This window comes from Manacus candei, unplaced genomic scaffold, assembly GCF_025592945.1.
Source record: "Manacus candei isolate 608988 ecotype Guabito, Panama unplaced genomic scaffold, ASM2559294v1 h1tg000017l, whole genome shotgun sequence".
NCBI lineage: Eukaryota > Metazoa > Chordata > Aves > Passeriformes > Pipridae > Manacus > Manacus candei.
In genome coordinates this window covers 25,146,123-25,171,464 of record NW_026138065.1, presented here as the reverse complement: position 1 = coordinate 25,171,464, position 25,342 = coordinate 25,146,123, and the positions used below count along the sequence as shown (strand labels likewise).

The following is a 25,342-nucleotide window of genomic DNA, read 5'->3' as shown; positions in this document are numbered from 1 at the left end:
TAGTGAGGTGCCTGAGGTCTGATGAAAGCAAAGGAAACTGGTGATTGAACTGGTGGTGTATTCCTTAGAAAAGTGAATGTAACTTGCTACACATAATCTCCAAGCTGTTTGTCACCAGTATGTCTAAGCACATACATTTTCCTCTTTAACATGGTGAGTTTTGTGGACCAGAAATGTCGTTTCTGTGTGATAATGGCTAGCAGTAAAGAACATGTGCAAACACAGGATAGTTGGTTTCATCTAGAAAAAAACAAACTCTGTTTCTACTAAATTACTATTAGAAGTTTCTAGGACTTCTTTTTTTTCTTTTTAATATAGTAAATTAATACCTGATTTTCCTTTTTTTAATCTACAGATATTTGTTAGAATAGCATGTTTTGATTATTTTCTTAAAAAAAGAAAACAACCAAAAACTGTGCAAGGTGAAAGGAACGCTATGAAATAACAGTGATTAAATTCAGAGAGGTGAAGTGATTCCTAAATATAGGAAACGATATATTTTTTTTTCTGTAATCCTGAAAACACCACCCAAGGAAAACAACTTAAGGTAGAACAACAAAACAAAACCTCAGGCAGTGTCAATTTGTTATTGCTATATGTTATGCAGCTATGCAAACAATCCTTGTCTGCTCCTATGTAAGCAGTGTGAGAACTTGTTGAGTTGGCCTGTTGCGTTCTGTGCTGTCATACAGTCTTAAATATGTGAATAGCTGATTTTGGGCACTTTCTTGACTGAATCTTATATTGGAGAGCCTATCTAATTCAAGGTTTGAAGAATGATGGCTAAAAAAAGCAAGTAAAAGTGAGACAAGTTGTAGGGGGGATCTGAGGAATGAGATAAAAATATACTTAGAGCCCCATCAGTCAGGGAGGAAATTCATGGGTAACTTAATTGCTGCAATGTTGTTGAAAACCCAGCAAAAGAAATTGAGTAATGAAACATTACATAGAGCTGTATTTCTGAAGGGCATAGTAGAATGGTTTCTACTGTTCTGTTTAGGCTCAAACGTTTTCTGAAACTTCAGTCAACCTTTTTCCCCTGACTGCTGCTTTCTGTCATGTCAGAGGATGAAGTTTTTGCTGCTGCAGCAGAAGTACCTGGAATACCTGGAGGATGGCAAGGTCCTGGAGGCACTTCAGGTTCTACGCTGCGAACTGACGCCTCTGAAATATAATACAGAACGCATTCATGTCCTCAGTGGGTAAGTGTTTGGACTTTGAGAGCCCTTGCACTGAAGTTTTCTGAGGAGTTCTGTGGCTTTTGATAGCTGACGTTGTGAAGGCTCAAGCTGTGTTAAAGCTATTATCCTGTTGATTAATAAGCTGTAGTGAGATGTGATAAAATGCTGAGTAAAGAATGCTATTCAGTAGACGGTGTTCTGTTTCAGATGCTTGAAAACAACCTGATGATTATTTACTTTTAATACTACTAGAACCCAAATTAATACATACATATGTATGGTCATCTGATCTTGAGAATTGTTAGCCAGCTACCTTATAATTGAATTAAATAGGTAAATATAATCTGGTTTGTTCTGAGATGAAAATAAGTTATTTCTACCTTCCCTAAAATTGCTTGTGTTTTGTTTTCTTTTTCTATGGCCACTTTGTAGACGTTTGTTCTAAAGAAGATGTGTTTTCCTCTGAAATAGTTTCCTACCCTTTTTCCTATCGCTTTCAAGCTTAAGTCACCTGTTTCCAGACAATAAGAATGTTATAATCTATATCATGCTCAAAAGTGAAACGAATGATTCCAGAAAGACTTGGTCTGTTGGTGTGTGTGCGCTTTTTTTAAACAGGTACCTGATGTGTAGCCATGCAGATGACTTGCGTGCAAAAGCAGAGTGGGAAGGGAAAGGAACAGCTTCCAGATCTAAACTTTTGGACAAACTCCAGAGTAAGATGTTCTAGTGTTTAGCATTTCTTCTCACCTCTGTAAATCCCATATATCTTACATGTCTCAGGGAATTGACTTTACCTGTGTTTGCTGGTTGTTTGCTTTTCTGGTATTTCTTGGTTAATGGGGATGCCTTTAGGTGCCTTTACCCTTTGGTCTTCTGTACCTAACCTTTTGCTGTCTCTGATAAACTATTTGCAATAGAAACTCTTATTTCTTACCTCTGCTGCATGCAGTGATTAAATGTGTGGTTCGGGGAGGGGTGTGTGTGTGTTACAAATGCTTGCTGTAGTGAGAGGTGAAAACTTAAGTGTGGCCTAAAACCACTAGTGATTCTAGTATTGGTTGACAGTGGTCTCATACTTCACTATGAATTAGTTTCTCCTCTCTTTCTTGTGGCTGTTGTAATACTGTATATCAGAGTTGTGAACCCCATGGTATTCTTTGTTTTGATAGTGTTAATGGTGATTCCTTATGCTGATACTGTTGGTTTATAATTTTACTGATTTTTTTAAAATACTGAGTTAGCTTGTGTAAATGGTGCTTGTCCACCACAACAACATACTCTATAACTACGGATACCTTGCATACAGCTCGGCTTTCCAGGAGTTCATGCTTCTAATTCCAGGTGTATAGCTGTAAACTTGACAAGCTGCGTACTTTATTTACTAAGGTCTTTTCCAAAAACACTCAAATCAAAGTATGCTCTTACCTGTAACTTGCTTTTGATAAGTCTTTTTTTTTTTTTTAATGTGTTTGTTTTTTCTTCATAACTCCTCTAAAGCCTACCTACCCCCATCAGTGATGCTTCCTCCAAGGCGTTTACAGAACCTGCTCCGTCAGGCTGTGGAACTACAACGGGACCGGTGCCTATATCATAATACGAAACTAGATAGTAATCTAGATTCTGTCTCGCTGCTAATAGATCACGTTTGTAGTAGGTAAGAAACCCTCACCACTTTTAAGATGGGCAGCAGTACGTTTCCTTTGTCTTTTAAAGTAATCTGGTTGTGCCTACTGTTAGCAGGAACACAAAAACTATTCTGAGCTGGTTTAACAGGATTTTACTGGGAAGAGACAGTTCTCATTAAAGGAGTGGTGGGGGTGGGGAGTAGAGAATGTGTGTGTGAGACATTTTGGTACCTGGATATGGAATAGTGGGGTCAGACTAAAGCTTTAAAATTTTAATCAGATGAGTATGAATAGAAGATAGCACTAGACTAATCCTTAGCCACTTGTTTCTTGTAATTTTGGACAGCCAGTCTATTTATGCATCAACATACAATTGCTGTGTTTTTTCACTGGAGAATCACTAGTATGTTATTTATCCAGACTCTGTCTTCAAGATTACTGGAATGCAGAAAGCCTATAGAAGCATACTTTTATAAACTCAACTTTCAGCTATAACTTTTAGTAGTGGACACAGGTGGTTTTAGACACAAAGGCTAAAGCAGAGGAGAAATGTGCAATAGATGTTTCTGATTTACATAATATAAAGAACTGTTTTCTCAGAATTGTGAAGCAGTAAGAATTGAATGTCTCTTACACCTTTTTATTGGTTCTTTAGACTATGTAGATAATGTTTTTTTTGTTAACAAAATGGATGCTGCTTCTGAACCTTCAAAATGCCACACTGTAGTAGACATGAAGCAGGAAGATATTTGTTTTTAACAAATGGCTGACCTGAGCAGTTTTTCTTCATCCAGCAAAATTCTGCTAAGGACCTAAAAACTCAGTGTAGCTTTTATGGAAAACTGCTGTGCATGCTGCAATAAGGGGATGAAGGCCAGAACACCTAGAAAATGAGGTTGTATAGGATACTCTTGTATGTTTGTTCATGTAACAGGCTAACATGTGGGCTTACAGGGAAATGGTTTTCATGTTAAGGTTGGCTAATTAAGAACTGATGAACTCAGCTGCTTTGACTTACATTCTTGTGTTTCTTGGAATCTCTTTTTAAAGATGCAGACTTCCATAGTACTTCACTATAGGTTTTAAAATTATTATCCTTGGCACTTTGTGTATTCAAGTAACTTTTTTAGCTTGCAGTTTTGCTACATTGCATTGTTTCAGCAGTTGTGTGTGTATGTGTGTGCAGACATTTGACTGTTGCCCATTTTAAGAGCCATAGGAAATTATCATATACTGTTACTGTGGCTTCAGAAGTGAGTATTAAAATCAGACTAACAAACAGAGATTTAATTTTAGTCTTTAAACAAGTCCATAAATAGTATTGGGTGTTCTGTAGTGGCTTTGATGTGATTAATCAAACCCCAAAGAGCATTCAAGCTGACTGTGAAGAGCGTGGTTTACTGAAGTCAGACTAAGTAGAACTGGATATAAAAGGTACTGCGTGGAACAAATCTGGGCTTAAATTTTACCCATCTGAATCTATTTGCTGACATGAAAGTTTGGCCATAGTTTGGGATTTTGTTTGTAGTGGTTTTATTTTTTTAACCTAAAGTAGTACCTCCTAAACTGGCATATTTGGTATATATACATACCTAGATACTCACAATTACTGTAATTTAAAAAAAACCCAAAAAACAACAAAAACCCCAACAAAAAAATACCCAAAAAGTCCACTTGAAAATAAAGGCTTCCATTCTGTCCTCATCTCAACCTATTGTACCTACCTGTTGCAGGGTCTGAGTTCAGTGTGTGGTGTGCTGTACGTGCTGCCATGCTTGGGCATATTGAGGTGAGTTAGACAGTGGAAGCCAAATTTTGATGAAGCTGACAGAAGTAACTGTAGTCTAGTAGCTTAGACAATTTAAGTCCTCTACTACTTAAATGATAGAACATTGACAACTTTCCCTTTTTTAGTTGGAACTAATCTGGTTTGGACTTATGCAGTATTTTGATTAAGCATGCTTGAATTGCACTAATAGGTAGAATGTTTAACTAAAACTTACTTTGTAAGAGTGGGAGATGAATGTGAGAAACTGCTGGGAGTGAAGGTGAAGGATTTCATCTTATTGTGCCTGAGATTTTGGTAATAGAAAACTGATGTTCTTGGGGATGGTAATCTTTGGTTTTGAGAGCCTTCAGCCTTGTTGGTTATTCTGGACTTTTCTTGTTTGTTTGGTTTTTTGTTGATGAATAAATCTTTCATTGTATGTACAGGGAATAAAAAGGTAGCTGTTTGGTGCTTTACTTGTAATTTTGAACTTGTGTAATACAACAACAGATAACTTTATTAGATGCTTTATTTCAGTATGTGAACAACATGATTCAGGTGTTTTGTGCTGAACAGAACATTTTGTAATGAAACACTTCAAAAAAGATAAAGAAAAACCTTAGAACTACAATAATATCTAATTACCAAACCCAGAAACTGTTAGACAACTGGTTCTGGTTTCTTATTTGAAGACTGCTGCTATTTCCTTCTGCAGAAGGGTTATTTAATGTAGCTGTGCTGTCTTTGAAGTCAGGCTTGCTGAGTTGTATGTTCTACTAGTTAAGAGAACTTTTTGTGAGGGTGCTCTGCTCCGACTGGGTTGTGAGCAGCATAATGCAGTATTGGGATGTGTCTCCAGCAGCTATACCAACTGTTGCCCTTTTTAGGAACCTAAAAGCCATCTGAAGATAAAAACTGTGTACTCCAATATTATAACTGCTTGCTTTTCATGTCTGCAAAACCTTGGCTGCTTTTTTAAGCTTTAAAATGCGAGAGCTGTTGTTCCATAGAGTACTTTTTAAAAATGAAATATGCTGAAAAGGCTTTCCTGGGACACAGTGTGGCCCTTGTACTTTGTATGAGTTACAGTTAAAGACTCGCCTTCTAGAGCAAGTTGTTGCCCTGAGTAAAAACATTACCTTATTATAATATGGCTAAATAATAATGAAACACTCTTCCTGTAGGTGCACATGTCTGTGTAAGGGCTTGCCTACTTCCATATAGACTTCAAGGAAAACAAAGTCTTCTTTCATGGGTGGGGCTTTTTACCTTGGGTTCAGTGTTCTTCCAGTGGCAACTAGACAGTTCCTGGTCAGCTTAAAGCAGGAGCAGAACACACTTGTGTTTCTCTATAAACAAGTAAGTAGACATACCCAAGGAGCAAATTGCAGATATATATATATATATATATGTACATTTTGTTTATCCCCCTCTACCATAAGACAGGAAATGAGACTATGTGGTTGTTCAGTGTTGCTTGATAGTCTTTAATCATGGACTAGGAAGCCTCTTCTAGTAAAAGAAAATTACCAAGAAGGTATAGACCTTATATTAAGCAGAACTTTTTCTAGCTTCAGTTAAGAAGTAATTTTTCAGGTGTCTGTCAGCCTGGCTACCACCAAACTGTATTTTTAAACACAAATGTGAAGGAAGGAAGTTTTCTGTTCAAATGATTGGGGGGGGAATGTTTGTTTCATTTTCTTTGGTGTGGGGGAACATGTTGTGTTTTTGTTGGGGGGGTTTTAAGCCAGTTTATCTCCAGTTATAATTACAACTGCACATTCAAGGAGGCTGACATTACATTAGTAGCATCCTGTCCCATTAGAGTTGTGTTGCCCTGTTCTACTGGGTGCTGTAAAAACTCAACCTAAGACTGAACCACTTCAGGATTCCTGGAGTTCAAGAAAAAATGTCTGTGAGACTATTATTTAGTGCCTCTGAACAATGAACTTGCAGTTGTTGCAGTATTACTTACATCTGCTGTAAAAGCCTGTATTTATTTTATCTTAGCTCTGAAATTCTTAATAGAGAGCTTATAGGCAAGATGTAAATATGTCTCCAGTTTTTGCCTAACTTAATATTTTGACTGTTAGCTTTTTCTCAGTGCATAACTAGAATATTAAATATTAACTCTAGAGGAATGTTCTGACTCCTCTTCAGTAGTTTATCATGTAATATTTTGTTTGATAAACACAACATTTTATGAAATGATGTAGATTTTTGTGAGTTAAACTTTTCAAGCTCTATGGTATCTTGTTAGTTATGCTTAGATACTGTATGTGGTACTCTGCAAAGAAAGTGAAAAATAGCACAAAGTGAAGGCAAAGAAACATCTAACTTATTAGGAAGTCACATTCAAGAAGAAGAAAACTCTTATGGAAGAATCACTTCTAAAGAGTGGGCAAGATATAGCTAAGTGAGTTAGATACCTACAAAGACCTCATGTGTAATTAAAACACTGCACCTAGGGTTTAAAGAGACTTGGACTCCAGTATTTTCTATGCTGGTAACCTCCTAATGAGGTCAGTTTTATTCCAACCTATATGAAAGCATAACAGTTTATGTGAGTGAGATAAGAATAGTTCTGTGTTCTTAGACTTGGTTACAGTCACTTGATGGCTACCAGATAAGACACTTCATTCTGTACTTACTTGAAGCAGCTGTTAATAGAGGAATTTTCTGAGTTGTGTGGCCTTACATTTAAATAAGGTTTTTGTTTTGTTGGTTGGTTCTTTTTTTTTTTTTACTAGCTTGACTTTCAAAAAAGTCTTGCTGCTTTCTTACTAATCTGCAAATTCATGCCTTTGTTTTCACAGGAAACAGTTCCCATGCTATACACAGCAGATACTAACGGAGCACTGTAACGAAGTGTGGTTCTGTAAATTCTCCAACGATGGCACTAAATTAGCAACAGGATCTAAGGACACAACTGTTATTATATGGCAGGTTGATCCAGTAAGTGTGCCAAGTGTTAAAATGTTTGTGACTTGTCTTTCCCCTCCCTCTCAGCTTTCTCTCGCTAGGATGAAACCATAGGACATTGGTAGGACAGGCTAACAGGTACTTGTAACCCCTTTGACTGGGTATTTCTCTGGGATGTAAGAGTCTGAAGATCCTGATCGGTGTAAATTAGTGAAGGAGGACACTTGTAAACCTGATGGTGAGTGTTAGGCTTGAACTGTTGGCAGCTCTGGGGCAGGAACTTTGTGTACTCCTAATTGGTACCACGAGGTAGAGCCTGCTATTGCCCTCCAGGGAAGATTCTCAGCTTGAAGGCCTCGAGAAGCACTGGGTGAGAGTGGAAGGAGCATGGCAGTGAGGAACCTTTCTTCTAAATCACTCTTACTGAGAGTACTTCTGGGTTTTTTATGTGACTAACTCCTTTCTGTTACCTTGCTGCTAGTAGTACACTTGGATTTAAATAGTCTATTGACTTCACCATTTATTACTTTATCCCTGAGTAGTAAAATGGTATGTGCTAAACTAAAAGTTGTATCAGTATAGTACTTCATGCTAGTCACTGTTGTAGATTTGCCTTGTCTTGAGACAAAGATTTAAACACGCTGGCACGTAGAAGTATACTCATCCATTTTCTTACAGACTGCAGTTTTAGGTTTTGATAATATGGGGCACTATTTCTCTTAAATCTTGTAGCTGTAGGATATTTCATATATTTTTCCTACTCATTTCTATTCTTACGTAAATAAAAAGATTGATGAATTTAATCTGACACTGTTTTAATTGACTCATAGAAATGATTATGAAAGTATGTCCATATATTTCATAACAATTGAAAACAGAATGAACTTGAACATATGCACACAATATTTGAAGTTACTAATTTTTGTAAAACACTATGAGAAATGAGGTTCTTACAGTTTTTTAACAACACAACTGTACCCGGTATGTGAAATGGAAGATGAAAGGTTTTTCAGATCCATGCTGATTTTCAGTAGGATTTGAGAGCTGAACTTAATTATTTTCTTCCATTTCAGGTTAGGAAGCCATACAGCCTGAGTCCTTTTTGGTACTAAAATGATGGAAGGACTTAAAACTCTCTCTCATGTGCATAGTTGATGTGTAGCCTGTGGACTGACAGCAATGCCGTGGTTTTTTCAGGCATAAGAACTGCTGTGATTTGTGTGTTACTGGGGCCAGCGTGTGCTGGGCCAAGAGCTGCATATCAGCAAAGCTGACTTCTGTTATTTAGTTTGGAAATACCAGTATTTTGTTTGGGTTTGTTTTTTTAACGAACAGTAATTCTAAAGAAATTAATGATCAAATGTTTTTTGCTGTTAACTTATCAGTTGGTTGTAGACACCCATCTTCCTTTTATATTGATGGATTTTAATACCAAACATCTTGCTTAGCACATCTTACAGTTAATTGTTAGCTGATATCTGGTTAATAAAAGCAAACAAATATTTTGTGAGTGTTTTAGGCTTACCTATTTGAACAAGGGTTGCTAAAGAAACAAATCTCTTAAAAAATAGCTAGTGGGAAAGCAGCTTTATAGAGTTTTGTCAATTTTTCTTTTTTTGAATTCTTTAAAAAAGAAATTGAAACCCTTTCAAGTAGGTGGATGTCTCAATAACACTAGGCCATATAACTCAAAGGATTCATTTTCATATTTGGCAGAGCACTCTTCTCACATTTCCTGTAGCAGTTGAGGATGTCTTTTGAACTGTAAGTTTAATCAGGTTTTCAAGGCTTTAGGTATTTAGATTTATTCTAACCTGCATATATAAACTACATGGAAACATCTATTCAACACTGTCTGGGTGAGTGATGGGAGAAGACTGTTTTAAATGAACAGTATTTGTTTTTCCACACACATCATGTGTGTAAGAATCCTTCACTTCTCCCTTTCTTTTTTTCATCACCCTTCTTGAAGTGTAATGACGCTGCTTCAATGTGTTCATTTCATACCATGAATTTCTTATTTCTTTTCTGACTTTAGACATGTAGGTGCGTCTGTCTTAACCCACGTCTCTGTTTTTATTTTCGTTTGTTAATTTCAAAGTTCTTACTCAGACTCAACAGCATTAAATAATGTCTTGAGTGAACTTGGTTTGTGCATCATTTGACTGTTATGCAGTGTGGCAGAATCTTTAGAGCACACAGGGTAACTACACTTGGTGTACCACCTTTCCTGGCTTGCATCTCTCTTTCTTAGAGTTCTCCTTTAACTTGCTCCTTACAAAAATCTCCTGCACTTTCTGAAAACTGTTGACAGGTTTTTGGCTTTTCAGCCAAGGAGCTCAACTGCAGACTTAAGCTGAAGCTCGAATAGTTGTTTCTACATAACAAAAAATTTGGATAATGTAAGGGATAGAACTCCTGAGATTTCTTTAGGTGGTGGGTGGGAAGTAGATTGACTACGTTTGGGAAAGTTTGCCTGAAATTCCACTGACTGTTGTTTTAGAGCAAAACATGGTATAGCAGTTTTGCTGTATTTGGAGAGAAGTATGAGAGCAGTATGGAAAACAGTAACAGCCACAGAGTTCTGTCATTAGAAGGGGAATATCTTATATGTCTTGCTCCTAATGAGTTTCAAGTATGCTGAAGGGACTGGCTACTTTAATTCTGTTCTAAGAAGAAATGCATTAGTTGCAGACAAGCTCCAGGATGTGAGATGATGTCACATATGATTCAGTTTCCTTGCAGATCATTTTGGCTACAGACACAGCTGTGTCTAATGCAGTCCAGGAGTAATGATTAGAATGGAAAAGGGGTCTTGAGGAGGTCCACTCGTTTGCCCCTCTTTCTCTGTGCTCTGAAGATTATTCTTATCTCACTTTCTTTTGAGGAATTTGCTTTTTCTCATCAGCAGAACCCTCAAAGCTGCAGGCTGGCTGAGAGTCACCAAATCCCTTGCAGCTGATCCCACAGAACAGTCCTTCAGGTCACTCTTCTTCTATTCTTCCTCTGCAGAATCAAGAGGTGCTCTGTTGATTAATACTGAAACAAAAGAAAGAGAAGGAACAATTAGAGAAATCAAGTTAGATTCTCAAATGAGTCACTCTTTTTGAAAAAAATTTGGAGATATAAGCATCTGCCATGCAGAGAAAAACCACGGGAGAGGGAGAACAATTTTGATTTCCCTTTTCCAAGAGGCTTCACAAAAATTGTCAGCAGTTTAACAAGCTCTGTTCTACTTTCTGTATATGCATGTTGTTGTCAGGAGTCAGTGCTAATACTGTATTGAAGCATGTTTCTGTATTTAGGAAGCCAATGTGTGGTTGTTTCACAGTATCTCACTGTACTATTTATCTTTATAAGCTTCTTGAAAGTCAAGTTCCTCTGACAAGGCAGCAGTAAAACAGTTGTAATATAAAGATGATACAAGATGATGCATGTGCCAAGTATGCTTCATTCACTAAATCTGGCAGAAAACAGCTTGCTGTAGGCAACACTTTAAGAACACCTCTCAGGGAAGTTTTTAAAAATATCTTTCTGTAAAACTTCTTCCTGGAGCAGCACACACAAGATACGCTCAAGTTTCTAAAAATATTGGCACTTCAAGGTTTTCCCTTGTCAGCCTACGTGAAGGTTTTGGCTCTGTGTAACTGTACCAGGCTTCCAACATGCCTTTTAAGCAAGTAACTTAATTCTGTAAAATATAGATAATATTACTTTTCATACTCCAGTAGATGCAGAAAGACTTGACACTACAGAAATCTTACATACTAAAGCAAGTGTAATGTAATGTAAAACTTTGTACACAGTGGTATTTTGTGAGGTTTGCAGTTAGAATCACAGATTAGAACAAAAATACCTACAAGTGTTCTTGTTTTGCCCTTAGAAGCTTTCATTTCCTGGCCCTACTCTGTAAACTGGCAGTTGCTCTTCCAGTAGGAACCTATTCATGTCTCACAGGTGTGACAAGTTGCTTAAAGTGAACTTGCTGTGCTGTACTTGGACACACTGGATATGTGAAATCTAGTAGGAGTTCATTTGCATTGTCTCAATAGTATCTCTCTTGTTCCAGGATACTCACCAGCTAAAACTACCTAAGACATTAGAAGGTCACGCGTATGGGGTCTCTTACATTGCTTGGAGTCCAGATGACAACTACCTTGTTGCCTGTGGCCCAGATGATTGTTCTGAGCTTTGGCTCTGGAATGTAGAAGTAAGTGGTGACTAAGAGTGAAAAATAAAAACGTTGTGGTCAGCCTGCTGCTTTTGTTTCAATGTCTGAATACTTCAGGTGTGAAAGAAGTAACCGCTACAAACTTGTGCAAAGGTGTTGAGTGTAAAGAAGAGATGCTGTTCTCCCTGCCCCCCTTTTAATTTGAAAAAATAATTATGGCAGCCTACAAATTCTGTACTCTGTACAGAACTGAAATTAGAGTTCAAGTCTAAGTGCCTGGGATTGTGCAGCAATTCTGGTGTATCTAGTTATGGATCTTTTCTGAGAAGGGATGGCGTGAATGCATAGAACCTTAAAGAGGTTTTGAAGAGAGGCACAGCAAATTAATCAAGAGAAGCAGAGGGCAGAAATATCATTGAAGGGAAGCAATTGCTCATTGATGATTTTAACAAGCAGCAAAAGTAAGATCCACAGAGGCTTAAATTTATGATTTCAGAACTTTGTCTTTCAGTCAGACACTAGGGCATTTTGCCATTTCCTTCATGAATTTGCAAATCACTTTTTGCTGTTGAATTTTATGGGCACTTGAGTTGATATAAAAGCTTCCCTTGCCTCAGTTGTGAGCTGTATAGTCTTTCTTGTGCTGTCTTGGACTCTGAACTAATTCAGTTTCCTAAAACAAAAATGTTCCCTTTTTTCACCCTTGGAACACTTTTCTTCTGTTTAATTGACTAAATTGGCTCAGTGAAAAGCACTAGAGCTGGCACAAGGGAATAGAGAGAAGCCCTTACTGTTCTGACAATGGTAAGCCACTCATTGGTGTTCTGTCTTGTGAAACGGTGGCTTTATACACTAGGGATGAAAGCTGAATTTTGGCCTGGAGAGCTTCAGCTCGGGGAGGAAAACATCTAAATACTGATACTCCTAACTTCTTACCAAAATGTATTTTGTCATCTGTCTTTTCCTCCTATAGTCTCCTTCTCTCGTTTTCAGTGTTTGTTTGTTTTTTTTCATTTGATAGTGCTTCTCTTGCTCTTGACTTGTTCTTGTAATTTCTTTTCATTCCACGCTCATAATATTTCAGTTGTCTGATACACCATCTCTGTTGACTTGAGGGACAAAAGAAATTGTCCCAAATAAAGTCCAAAATCACTGGAGATGCTAAAGTAGTACTGCCTTCTTACTGCATTATTGATTGGTTAGTATTGCTTTTTAATAAACATGTTGAAGTACATGCACTGCCAAACACTACACGTGTCAGATAAAATTATCAGTGCCATTTTGGGAAAGGGTTCTGGTATAAGGCCTTGCTGCCTTTATTTTACAGACTGGGGAGCTGAAGACAAAGATGAGCCAGTCTCATGAAGACAGTTTAACAAGCGTGGCCTGGAATCCTGATGGGAAGCGCTTTGTAACGGGAGGTCAGCGTGGACAGTTCTATCAGTGTGTAAGTTCTCTGCCTCTGTCCCATTGAAAACAAAGCAAGAAATTAAATTTTGGTCAAATCTGAGGTTCATGTTTTTTTCAGGTTTTTCATGTGTGTGTACACTAAAGCTTCCGATCCTTTGTAATTGAAAGAAGCAATACGTTAATGCAAGTATTTCAGCAGCACTTCTGTGTGTAGCAGTTCGAAGGGTTTGAGCATCTTTGGTCTGCCTAAAGGAGGATTTGTGGTGTGGGAATTTTTTCTTAGCTTCTCCAGAAAATACACTAATAAAAAGTAGTGCTTTTGTCCACAAATGTTATTTATTCCATAGAATTTTGACTACGTCTTTCTTAGTTTTTGCATGCTGTCTTTGCTCGTGTAAACAGGAGTTTGAAATTCTCCTTATCTGAGTAGTGTTGATTTTGGATGGTGGTCCACAGTCTCACCCTGTTCTTGATTATTTGCCATCTGACTTTTGGTGCCTGGAATAATAGTGCAGTATGTAAACCTCACTCACTGCAAAGGTCAGCTCAGTGATGTGGTGTAGATGGCACATGTCATGCGCGAGAAAATAAGTGACAAAAGGGATTCTCAGCTCTCCAGGGCAGATTCCTACAAAAGCCCTCAGTTATGACAACCAAGCCCTCCCTTTTAAAGGGTAAGATTGCTTTCTGTAGCAATTTTCTGAACAGAAGGTGAAAAAGATGTGTCACAACTCCTCAGAGATCTGAGACTAATGGTTCATTTTTTTTCCTTGTTTGTGTCTTTTTTTTTCTTCTTTTGATCAGGATTTAGATGGTAATCTCCTTGACTCCTGGGAAGGGGTGAGAGTACAATGCCTTTGGTGCTTGAGTGATGGGAAAACTGTTCTAGCATCGGACACACACCAGCGAATTCGGGGTTATAACTTTGAGGATCTCACAGACAGGAACATGTAACTGCTACTTCTTTCTTTGGTTTTGAATTCCTGCTTCTTAGTGTCAGAAGAAGGTTGAGGAAGGGTTTGGGGGGAAGGATGGGAAACAAATTATTAAAATGCTCTCAGTATTAAAAGAAGACAAGAATAGCATGGGACAAGAACTAGTAAGTTCCAGCAAGCAGCATTAGATCAAGTATTAGAAATAACTTCCTAAGCACTTGAGTAGTGGATGTGTTGATATTTCTGTCATCAAGAGTTGTAGTCCTCTCAATTCCTGGCATGTTTTAGAGGATCCTGCCTTGAATTAGGAGTTGAAGTCTGAAGTCTCTTGGCCTTGGGATTTATCATAAATAAAAGCAAGCTATTGCAGACCTGGCTTGTACTGATGTATAAAGATATACCTAATTTGGAATTCAGAATTATTTTTTCCTGATAATATTGCAGATACAGGACATGCCTTTTACCTTGGTGTTGCATCATTATCTGGTTATCTTGACACTTGTGTCCTATCATTTCAGAGTACAAGAAGATCACCCTATTATGTCGTTTACTATTTCAAAAAATGGCCGTTTAGCTTTGTTAAATGTAGCAACTCAGGTGAGTTGGTGATGTTGAATAGAAATGCAAATAAATCTTGCAAATGCTTCCTGTTCTTAAATATTTTGATGTGAGTTGGGATATTTGGTATTAATCAGTTGTATATCATGTAATATGAAGGCCTTAATATTCATAGGTAGAGCATGGAATTTTCTGAAAATAAGCCAATCTTATTCTTGAGACTGAATTTTTTTTTTTTACTGATTTATACTCAAGAGTTTCATATTGTGAAATATGTACTGCTAAATGTTATTTAACTGGCTTTTGCATCAGAGGGCCAGGTACAGTAAGAATTGTGGCAGGTGAAAAAGTCTTGGGGCATGAGAATTAGATTTTATTTATCTGATTCTGCTTTTGGAACCTTGGATAAGAATAGGAGCTTTCAGAATGGAAGGGACGAAAGGCTGAAAGTTTAGTTTAGTATTTTGATACATCTTTACTCTCTTTATCTTGCAACAGTACTGAGGTTGGCTCTGAAGTAGTGTACTTTCATGTTTAATTTTTTTCTCATAGTTCAAAAAAATGCCATTAATAATGTTTGTGATGAAACTCCTTATATTTATTATTTCCAGGGAGTTCACTTGTGGGACTTACAAGACAGAGTTTTAGTGAGAAAGTATCAAGGTGTTACACAAGGATTCTACACAATTCACTCGTGTTTCGGAGGTCATAATGAAGATTTCATCGCGAGTGGTAGTGAAGGTAACACCATTCTCCCTTCTGCAGAAAACTGGAACACTGTATCCTTCCTATACCTTAATTTTGTCAGTAATAGTTGCTAACAACATTATAAAAGCAAGCAAACTGGTTCATGAAATAAATTTGAGGTGTGCTGAGATTGAGGCATACTTCAAGAAGTAATTGTGGGCTAGCAGAAAGAATCTTCTGAGAGGATGGTACTAGTAGAAAGCATTAATGACTCTTTTGTGTTGCTCCTCTGAAGCAAAAGCATCTGCACAATTTTAATTAAAAGTGGGTGAGGTGTTCTTGAGGATTTTTCTTTTTGTGGTGTGATATTTAGACTTATGGTTTGAACAAAAAGTACTCCTGGGGAATAACAGCTTCATTTGCCTGTTGAAGATACAGGTGTGGTGAGGTTATTTTAGTTTCAGTAGTCATTCTAATTGCAGACAGAAGTCTCAAATTAAGCAGTTGTTGACGTAGTCTGGTAGGGTTTCTTGGTGATCAAAGGCTTTGTGGTGTGTTTTTATTCAACTGAGCAGAAATTTGTTAAAGGTTTATATCTTGAATTGGTTCAGTTCTGTCACTATAGTGCAATCACCTGCCATGTAGGTCACTTAAAATTCAAGCTTATGCAGGACTAAGAATTACTCTTGGAATATGTCAACAATCACTGTGAGTGCTATGTAACTAAGATGTTAGGAAACACTACTATTCTTTTTGGAAAATACCAAATATGTCTAAAATAAAACCAGGTTTCACCCTCTGAGCATATCTAGTCGAATATGACTGAAGGACAGCACCTCCAGTCTTCTAGTCCAGTGTGAACCTCTTCTGATGGGTGAACAAGCTTCTTGGTTTGAGACCCAAGTATCCAAAAGTTCAGGATTTGTTTAGCCATAACTATGTGTAGGTATAGATACTGTAGTGCACCAGTCCTTTTTTCCCCCATTTATTTACTCCTTATTATCTTCTTTGTCTAAAAACTACTGAGCAGTAGTTGAAACTGAAGGTGCATTATCTACTTAGACTTGAACTCTTTCAAGCTCTTTCCTCTTTGTACTGAAGTTGCAAATTGAGCTACTGAGAAAGTCCTGTTTTAAAAAATAAGCAAACAAACAAAAAATAACAGATCACATTGTCATAGTCTCTTTTAAAGTAATTGATTACATTGTAATACATCTTAAAGCATATTGTCAACTAGGTAGGGGTTTTTCTCACCATTGCATCAATAGGAAGAAAATAGAGGTCTTTGAGAGGGAGATTGACTGCTGCCTTAATGTAGCTAACATGTTTTTTCCAAACCAAAATACTGGTATGTGTTTAGGCTTTGATTCTCCCAGGCAGCAGAGACTTGTGTGTCCTTACACTTGTCTGTGTAAGCAGAGTGTGACTTGTGTTGTTTGGTGTTGGTTGCATGGATATGTGGTCTCTTGCAATGGTTAAGTGGAGTGTAAGCACAACCAGAACATTTGTGTCTATGAGTACATGTAAAGGTGGTACACTGAAGTGAGCTGGCTCAGCAGAAGACAGTTGTTACCACATGGTCCATGATGCTTTTCTAGCAGGTAGGTCAGAGAGCAAGTTTATTTTATAAGGGGTTGGGAGGAGGAACAGAGGAAGATTGGTTTGTTTGCAAACAGCCTTCAGAGTGACATCTACCTTAAAGCCTTTCAAATAGATTAAAATACTTCCATTTGATATGCTAGACATGAATACCAGGCTTTTGTGTAATACTTGCAATACATACTTGTTCAGTTTGTGCAGCTCTGCTTGGAATATTCCACAGACATTACTAGACAGGTAAACCCACAGCCTTGTTACAGGATGCTAGTCTACAGCTGGGAGACACTCCCACTCTCAATTTATTCTGAACTGTGGCTGGCTATAAAGCCAAATACACTTCTCTAGAAATTGCAGTAGAGCATCTAACCAGTTTGCTGTTCTATTTCAGGGATGTTGCTAGAAGTAATTTAAAACTTCCCATCACAAAATAAGATCTGTAGGGTTGTTTATTGCACCTGCTTTAATATGTGCAAATTGATATCTCTAAATACCACACAATAATTGTTAAAGACAGTAATAGCTCACAATTTGAGCCATTAAGTTTTTCCCTCCCTCATTTGCTCTGTTTGCACTTTCACTGGAGTGTTGCAGGTTTTTAGTATTAAGATGTTTTTCATAAACTATAGAGCTGTGATCTTATCTAGCAGTCATTAACAGGAGGTGCTTATAAGGTCTTAGTACTCATGACTTTATAATACCTTTACTAATCTGTAAATACAATTATTTGAGGGGAGAAAAAAATCTACAAATCTTCCTTTTGAATAAGATTACAACTCCAAGATTAGCTTGGTTTCTCTCTTTAGCCATGTATTCTCTTATTTGCATTGTAAAACATTGTAGTCAAATGTTTTTCTTCAAATACCTAGTATAGTAGACTTACAGATGTTAATGGAAGAGCTTGACCTATATTCTTTTGATTGCTTTTAGAATAAAAATTTTGTTAGTGCTATTGCACACTTGGGACATGGGTTTTAGACACAGGTTTTGCAACGTTAATGAGAGCTGAGTTGCCGAGAGCTTGCGTGGAAGTGCTGGTTGATACAACAAATCAGCCTGTGCAGGACAGTGTTTCTCAGTCTTCTTTAAACGTGTGTTTTGTGTAGATCACAAAGTGTATATCTGGCACAAGCGCAGTGAGCTGCCGATTGCGGAGCTGACAGGGCACACACGTACAGTCAACTGTGTGAGCTGGAACCCGCAGATCCCATCCATGATGGCCAGCGCCTCCGACGATGGCACTGTTAGAATATGGGGACCAGCGCCTTTCGTAGACAACCAGGATATTGAAGGTAAAAACCTGTGTAAGAAGTTACTGGGTTTTTTGTTTGGTGTGGTTGTTTTGGGGTTTGTTTGTTTCTTTCTTTTTTTTTTTTTTTTTTTTTTAGTGTATGACTGTTGATTTTTATCTAAATGATTTATACCGTAGAATAAAAAGGAAAGAACTGGTATTTCTAAAATTATTCTGACATGGCCCTATAGAAGAAAACTGTGGTCTCACTAAGACCTCAGGATTATATTAACTTATTTATGTAGACATCTTAAAAATCTTTCCCCCAATGCTTGAGGTTTAATAACGTAAAATGTTATTAAAATTTAAATAATGCATTCTAATCACACTGCAAGTTGAATAATGGTATTACAATGCTTACAAAACGAATCTCCAAAGTCTGGAGAGAGTGTGAAGTTTTCCCTAGGAATATCTCTAGAAAACTGAACCTTTACTAAACCATCAGCAACTACATGTGTCCAGGAGAGAGAGAGAACGCTCGTTTTTGTGCTGTCAAAATGTGCATGTGTTCCCAGCCCTTCTTGCCTCCCCCAGGACTGTTAATGAGATGACTGCTGGGGAGTTGTTCTGCAGTTTATATGCATTTTACTACCAGGTTGAATATGTATTTGCAGTGGATATTAAAAAGAAGTACAGTATATCCTATTGCCACAGGGCCTAATTAATACTGGGTGTGGATACAAGTTCAAGAGGAACCTGGGCAGAGTAATCAAAAAGAAATCCATTTAGTGCTACTACAGAAGTAAACACTTCTAGTTCAGAATGTCCCCTAAGTAAAAATGGCTGAAAATTGGAAGGATATTAGGAGGAAGAATTACCTCCTCTCCCTACACACTTGTGCTTTCTGACATATCTGCTTCCAGTCTTGAACTAGGTGGACCAGTTTGGCTAATCTGTTTGTAACACCTGGAATGTACCTTCAGAGCCTGTCCACCAGTTGGTTTTACTCATGGTTTTGTTGTTTGGTTTTCTCTAGTTAGTGGCTTGCTCACTCTTTCTTAGTTCCTACAGAAAATGAACTAATAAGTGCCATAAATACCAAAACAACAGAAAATAGATTTCTCACAGCAATGCTTTTGCAAGAGGTATAGGTGCACAGAGTAATACCTAACAACTTAGGAATCTTAAATGGTTAGCAAGACAGCTTTGTAATTAGAACACTCTCCTGGAACTCAAATGCAAATGTGTTACTTTTCTTTGGAACAGAGGCTTTTTGAGTACCCACACTTAACATGCTAAATTAATTTCTAGATTGATATTAATTTTATCTAAAATAAGTAATTTTTAGCATGGAATTTAGCTACAGTATGAGCTAAATTAACCTAATGCATGTTCAGTAAAATTATGTAAATACACTGTACCTGTAATTACCTTATAACAGAAATATGAACTATTGCTAAGATCTTCCAGCTGTGATTTCTTTCTCTTTTATGTTTTTGTTTTTGCTCAGAGGAATGCAGTAGCATGGATAGTTGATGGCGAATTTGGAGCAGACGACTTCAGTTTAACTTAATTAGTCGTATTTTAAATGGCTTGGGATTTGGTGCAAACAAACATGATTGATAGCTGGACAGACATGCTCGTCATGAAAAAGAACCATTTCTGAAGCCCGGTTGGGGCCAAACATTTACCACCTTTGCTTCATAGTAACCAGTCGAGATGAAGCACGTCCTTAGAACTTTGTTGGACACCGTGTTGAAATTACCCCCCCATCGGTTGTGAAGAACTGTGCTACATTCAGGCTAACCATTGAACTCAGTATATATATTTTTCCCTCCTGCCTTTTTGTCTGGCAGGCTACTGTTCTTGTTGCTCTTCTGTGTAATGAAGTTTAAATGCTTGTTTGGAACACTTTATTTAACAGTTTAGAAGGCTTGATAGAAAGAGTGCTTTAGTCTGAAGAGTATACATTGGATAGGAAAGTATTTCCTTCTCTTGTTTCTCAAGTCTCTCTCCGCCTTACTTAGCTTGAGATCTTTGCAGCTTGGTTCATGGATTCTAGCCTTGCCCGTTGCGCAGTATATATATAAATTGAGATGATAAACCAATGAACAATGTCAAAAGCACTCTCAGTATCACATTTGACAAAAAGTTTTGTACTTTTCACATAGCTCGTTGCCCTGCAAAGGGGTTAACAGCACAATTTTTTAAAAATAAATTATTTATAGGATTAAAATGACTTCATTTGTATACATTTGGAATTAAAACAATGCAAGAAGTGTCATGAAACACGGTATCACTGATGCTTTTCTGGAGTGTCTTGAGACCCAATCAGAAGCAGTGGCTGGAAGGAGCTTTGTGTAGGCAGTGAAGCTTGTTTTAGATGGAGGAACTCACTGTCCATCTTAACAGATAAATTGTATTATTTAGGAAAAAAAAAAAGGATGTTCAGACTGCACCACCAGGCTAAGTTTAAACAAGGAAAGGTCTTTTTGGTTTTTTTAAAATTACATAAATATATGCAACAACGCTGTTGTAAAAGGTAGACTACACTTCAAGGGAGGAGTGTGTTGAAAGGTCCTTTCTTCACAAAGTCAACATTTTGTATAAGTAATTAACATACAAATCATAATTAAACACTTGTATTACGATGGAAATTTTTCTTTATTTGATAAACAAAGGTGTATAGATTTCTGTGTTGAGAATATACTTTTAAGTTTATGGATTTAAATGCCTCTCCCAGACCTTGTTGCAAGCTGGTGCTGTAAACAACTTGACACATCTAGGAATAGTTCCACTAATATCCCATGTTAAGGAAAAACCAGAGACATTTATAATTTAAATATTTATTCTTTTTGGTGTAAACAGATGGCCTGGGCATCTCTGTGCTTCTGCACTACACACAAATTCATTATGGGATGGCACTGGATTCCCTTTTGCCACCGTGGGTGGAAAGGTAGTGTTGGTACTGCTGCGAAGTAAAGAGGGAGCAGGGAAGGGCATGCCATGCAGTCGTGTGAACAGAGGTGTGGACTTCATCCTTTAATGAGATAATAATCTAGTGTTCTTATTAGTCATGTGTGGAAGAAGGATGGGGGAAGGTTTGCCGGAATTCCTGGGAAAAGTGTAGCCACTTTGATGAATGGGAATGTGGTATTTCCCAGAAAACCAAAGTGAAGGTTAGATTTATTTTTTTTTTTCTTTTTAGATTCCAGCCAGGTGGTTGGTGTTTTTCTTGCCTTGTGTGCAAACTTACGTGTGAGTTAAGATTCTGATACTATGGTTGAGACCAGCCCCAAATCTGACCTTAGTCTTTCAGTACCTCCAAAACCAGGTAGGAACTTAATGTTCTTATCTGCAGTCTACAGTACATCAGCCTTAAAGTTAAGGTGAATGCTTTGATAGCAATTACTGTTCCACAGTATGGGGAATACATATGTGAACTTGACACTATAAATCATTTCCCCCTTCCATGAATTAGTTCTGGAGGAAGCTCTTTGTTTTTCTTCCTAGTTCAGACAGTGTAGGATTAGTCAGGCTTGTTCCTATGGTGTTGGTGTTGCAGGGAAACAGGCAAGTTCTGAAGATCGAATTTGAGTAAGCTTAAACCTTTTGGGTTTTAAAGAAAAATTAACTACCTAAATTGTAAACAGTGTGTTACATGTTCAAAACACGGTATAATTCGTAAGCAATGCCAGTATGTGAAGCTTTGGAAGTTATTCTAGTATTGTCTTACTCTGGAACTTGTGTTTTCAAACCAAACATTGTTTAGGGAGATTAAGGAGAGTAATGGTTTTGATGTCTTTTAGTAATGTCTCATACAATGGTCTGGCACTACTTGCTTACCTCATGGGAATAAAGTGGGAACTCTAGGGAGGTGGTGAAGGCTGGATCAAATCTCAAGTGGAGATTTAAATTCTCGTATGCACTTCAACAGGCATTTTAAATGTGGTGGCCATAACTAATCAGAGTGGGACTCCTTACTTGGCACAAGCTGTGTGGGGGTGTGTGTGTGCTGGTGCCTGGTTTCCACTGCAATGCAATTAGAAATTTAAACCTAGTACTTCTGCCCAAATACTGCCTGTCTCTTCAGTACTTGGTTTGTACCCATAAAGGCCACTTCAGGTATTACGAAGCAGAGTTAGGGAGAGGCACGTGTTCCCAACTCTCTCCTTTAGTGTCGTGGTGCAGCCATGCCATGTAAAGGAAAGCTCCAAGCAGATGGCACTGCTTCCAGAGTGTCTCAGTCACAGGTGTTGCATCGCTGTCAGCGCCTCACGGGTGATGAGCAGAGAGCAGAGGAAGGTGAGACTCGTCTGCATTTTGCCACACTACTTGGTCCCACAGCAAACTGCCGTTATAGGTGTAGCAGCAATGACTACCATTCCAACCTGGAGATGAAAGAGGAACCTAAACCATTTCAAACACATCACATATTCGCAATATGTGAATTGAAAAGTACCAATACTTTTTGTGCACAGACTGTAAAATGAGACCGGGGTGGGGTGGGGGAAAAAACCCAAATAAGTTTGCTCGTTTGCAGCGTGTTGATTTCCATGTGCTTAAAAATGTTCATAGGCTGGAGTCTAAGGCTGGAACAAGTACACACCCACAATAAATTACTGTATTTCTAGTCAACAGACCGATGGTTTTAGAGAGGAAAATACTGTAAGCGTGTACTCATTTTGTAACTTTCTCTGATCACCTGTTGGCTTAAAATATTCACAGTAGCCCCAGGTTACTATCAAGGCAGATCTTGGAAAAAAAAGAAGTGCTGAAGCATTTTATTATCTGAATGTTCTTTAGCTGTTCAGGTAAGTAATTTTCAAGGGCACAATGGAGCACAAAAGGGAAAATGGTAGCTGTGTTCTTGTTTTGGAGGGGAGGGTAGCGGGGGAAATGACACCTTTGTTTTTAAATTCCCTCTGTCTTTTCTAAAGTTCTCCAACTTTAAAGTTAACTTCTCTTTATGATTGGAGCAAAGATGCAAGCTAGAAATCTACCCAGATCTTGCCAGTTACTTCTCAACTTGGCTTCAAACAGGTAATGTTTAATAAAACTCCGTATGCTGTTGGGAGTTTGTGTCTAGTTGTGTAACTTCTACACTGCTAAGTGATGCTCCCGCCCAAAGTCAGTTTTAAAGGCTTCCTTAGCAGGAAACCGGGACTCGAACAATTAGCTGTAGCTTGAGGGGGATATGTTGTAGACCCAAATGGGGAAAGGGAGGTAGAGAGAGAAGAATGGACATAAAAAGCAGAATTTACTGAGCAACAGACAAACTACTGTAACTCAAGGGGGAGGAGGAAAAATGCACTTTCAATAGTTTGTCCATATTTTTAGCTACAAAGTACACTTGTATCTGATTTTTTTTTTTTTTTTGAGATGACTTAAGAGGAACACCCATCCCATAAATGGCTAATCCTCCTTTTGACCTCCTCCTGTCTTTTCCACATTGGCTTGAGTCCATTTTCAGCTGCCATACTTAATTTTGAAAACTGCTACTTTTAACAATGTTTAGAAAGAAAAATCATTAACTATGACACTTTTTTTAAACAGGGTGGACTTAATTGAAGTGTGCAGTGTTGAACTACTGCTGCAGTAGCTGCCTCTAGTTGTTGAAATAAACTGTAGACAAGTTTTCTGTCAATTAATCCAGATAATCTGGATTCAGTAAAACATCTGTGAGAGTGTTCCTCCCATCTGGTATGAATGTGTGTGTGCATGTGTTCCATGAACAGACAGAGAACCAAATGTTCTAGGTACTTGTCATGTTTTATTGCATACTTTAAGTCGTGTGTATGTGAAGTGTCCTTTGACCAGAAGGTTTTGGTTAATATCAGTATATTTTTATAAATTTGAAATTCATTGTGCCCCATCTTTTTTCTTAAACATTTTTCATTCTTAGGGTATATGTGCTAGATTTGAAACTTAACATTTTTAGGCACAGATGGAAAAAGTTATTGGCTCCTTGAAAACATATGGGACAAAATGGATCCTCAAAGCATGTATGTACTTACAAACCAAGCTGTAGAGATCAAGAAAAGAACTTTATTGTTGATCTCAAGATTTCTAAATTGTCAAGATTTATATGGAGTTGTGGTGGAACTAGTTAACACTTAGAGCTTTTGGTATGTAATGACTATTTGCTATGGACTGATATTAAATGTTTCAAAGGATTGCGTTCTTAAACTTTCTGGATTTTTGTTACTCTCCTCGGATATTATTAAGTAGTTAAAATTTCTTTGCTATATTACATTAAAAACATAAGAACTTTGGGTCTCGTATTTATTTTCACTTGTTTTACTAATTATTTACAGAACACCGTTTTAACTTTTTTATTTTATAAATGTGTAGTATTTTAAACATATCTTTAAAATTGTTCAATTGGAACTACATTAACTTCTGATTTGTTTTTATTAGGATTTTTAAAAAAACAAAAACAACACTTTTTCCATGTTGGTGCACAGCACTTAACAGAAATGTTTGTATTCCCTTTCTTTCAATTCAATAAACAATAAATAACTGGAATGAATAGTTCTTAGTTTCCCTAACTTCACTTATATGACTCACTTGGATGTTAATTTCTTGATCATTAATTATAGATTCCTTCCATATTTGTAGCATTTCACTTCCTCACTAGGAAAATTAACTTGTGGCCATTGAGCAGATGAGTCACCCGGTGTTGTGTGCAGGCTTTGCAGTGTTTGATGTCTGGCTCTAACCCACCTCACGCTTGTGTTTTCACTGGACATTCAGCAGTCGACTTGCTCGTGTCCCAGTCTGTGCTTATCTCCCTTTTTGAACACCTGCTCCTTTGAGGCTCCATGAAATCCATGATTCCTTAATGCTGGAGCTTGCCTAAATACCAGATGCAGGTTGCTTTAGGTCACCGGTGGGTTTTACTGGGTTTTTTGAAAAAGCACCTGCATCTCCTGCCTTTGTTCCCTCCAACTAACTCGGTGTTCTTGTCCCTCCTCCCTGTGCCTTAAAACAGAACCTCATCTTTATCCTGCACTTCCATTCAGCTACAGCTTATTTCTGTTAAATAAAAAGTTGTACCTCAATTTCCACTCCCTGTAGCTTTTCCAAACTCAAACCTTTTGCTGAAGGGTGGTCTTTAATTCTTAGAGCTTATGTATTGATTAGAAAAGATCTTTACTCCCTCTAGTAGCACCTTTGTATTAACTTTATTCTCTCCTGTACAGTTTAGGCAATGTATAGATAATTATGGCTTAAATGCAGCTGCCAACAGAAG

General features: G+C 37.6%; 1 protein-coding gene across 1 annotated transcript in view; it reads left to right on the top strand.

Moving 5' to 3' along the window:
- Positions 1-24,371, top strand: part of WDR26 (WD repeat domain 26) — a 32,575-nt gene extending 8,204 nt beyond the window's left edge. The window contains exons 4-14 of the mRNA XM_051783401.1: positions 1,066-1,202; positions 1,800-1,897; positions 2,682-2,838; positions 7,394-7,532; positions 11,569-11,709; positions 12,998-13,117; positions 13,885-14,030; positions 14,534-14,612; positions 15,185-15,314; positions 17,963-18,148; positions 19,598-24,371. Coding sequence (XP_051639361.1) covers positions 1,066-1,202; positions 1,800-1,897; positions 2,682-2,838; positions 7,394-7,532; positions 11,569-11,709; positions 12,998-13,117; positions 13,885-14,030; positions 14,534-14,612; positions 15,185-15,314; positions 17,963-18,148; positions 19,598-19,623 — 1,359 coding nt within the window. The 3' untranslated portion in view covers positions 19,624-24,371. The remainder of the gene's footprint in view (positions 1-1,065; positions 1,203-1,799; positions 1,898-2,681; positions 2,839-7,393; positions 7,533-11,568; positions 11,710-12,997; positions 13,118-13,884; positions 14,031-14,533; positions 14,613-15,184; positions 15,315-17,962; positions 18,149-19,597) is intronic.
- Positions 24,372-25,342: the final 971 nt, after the last annotated feature.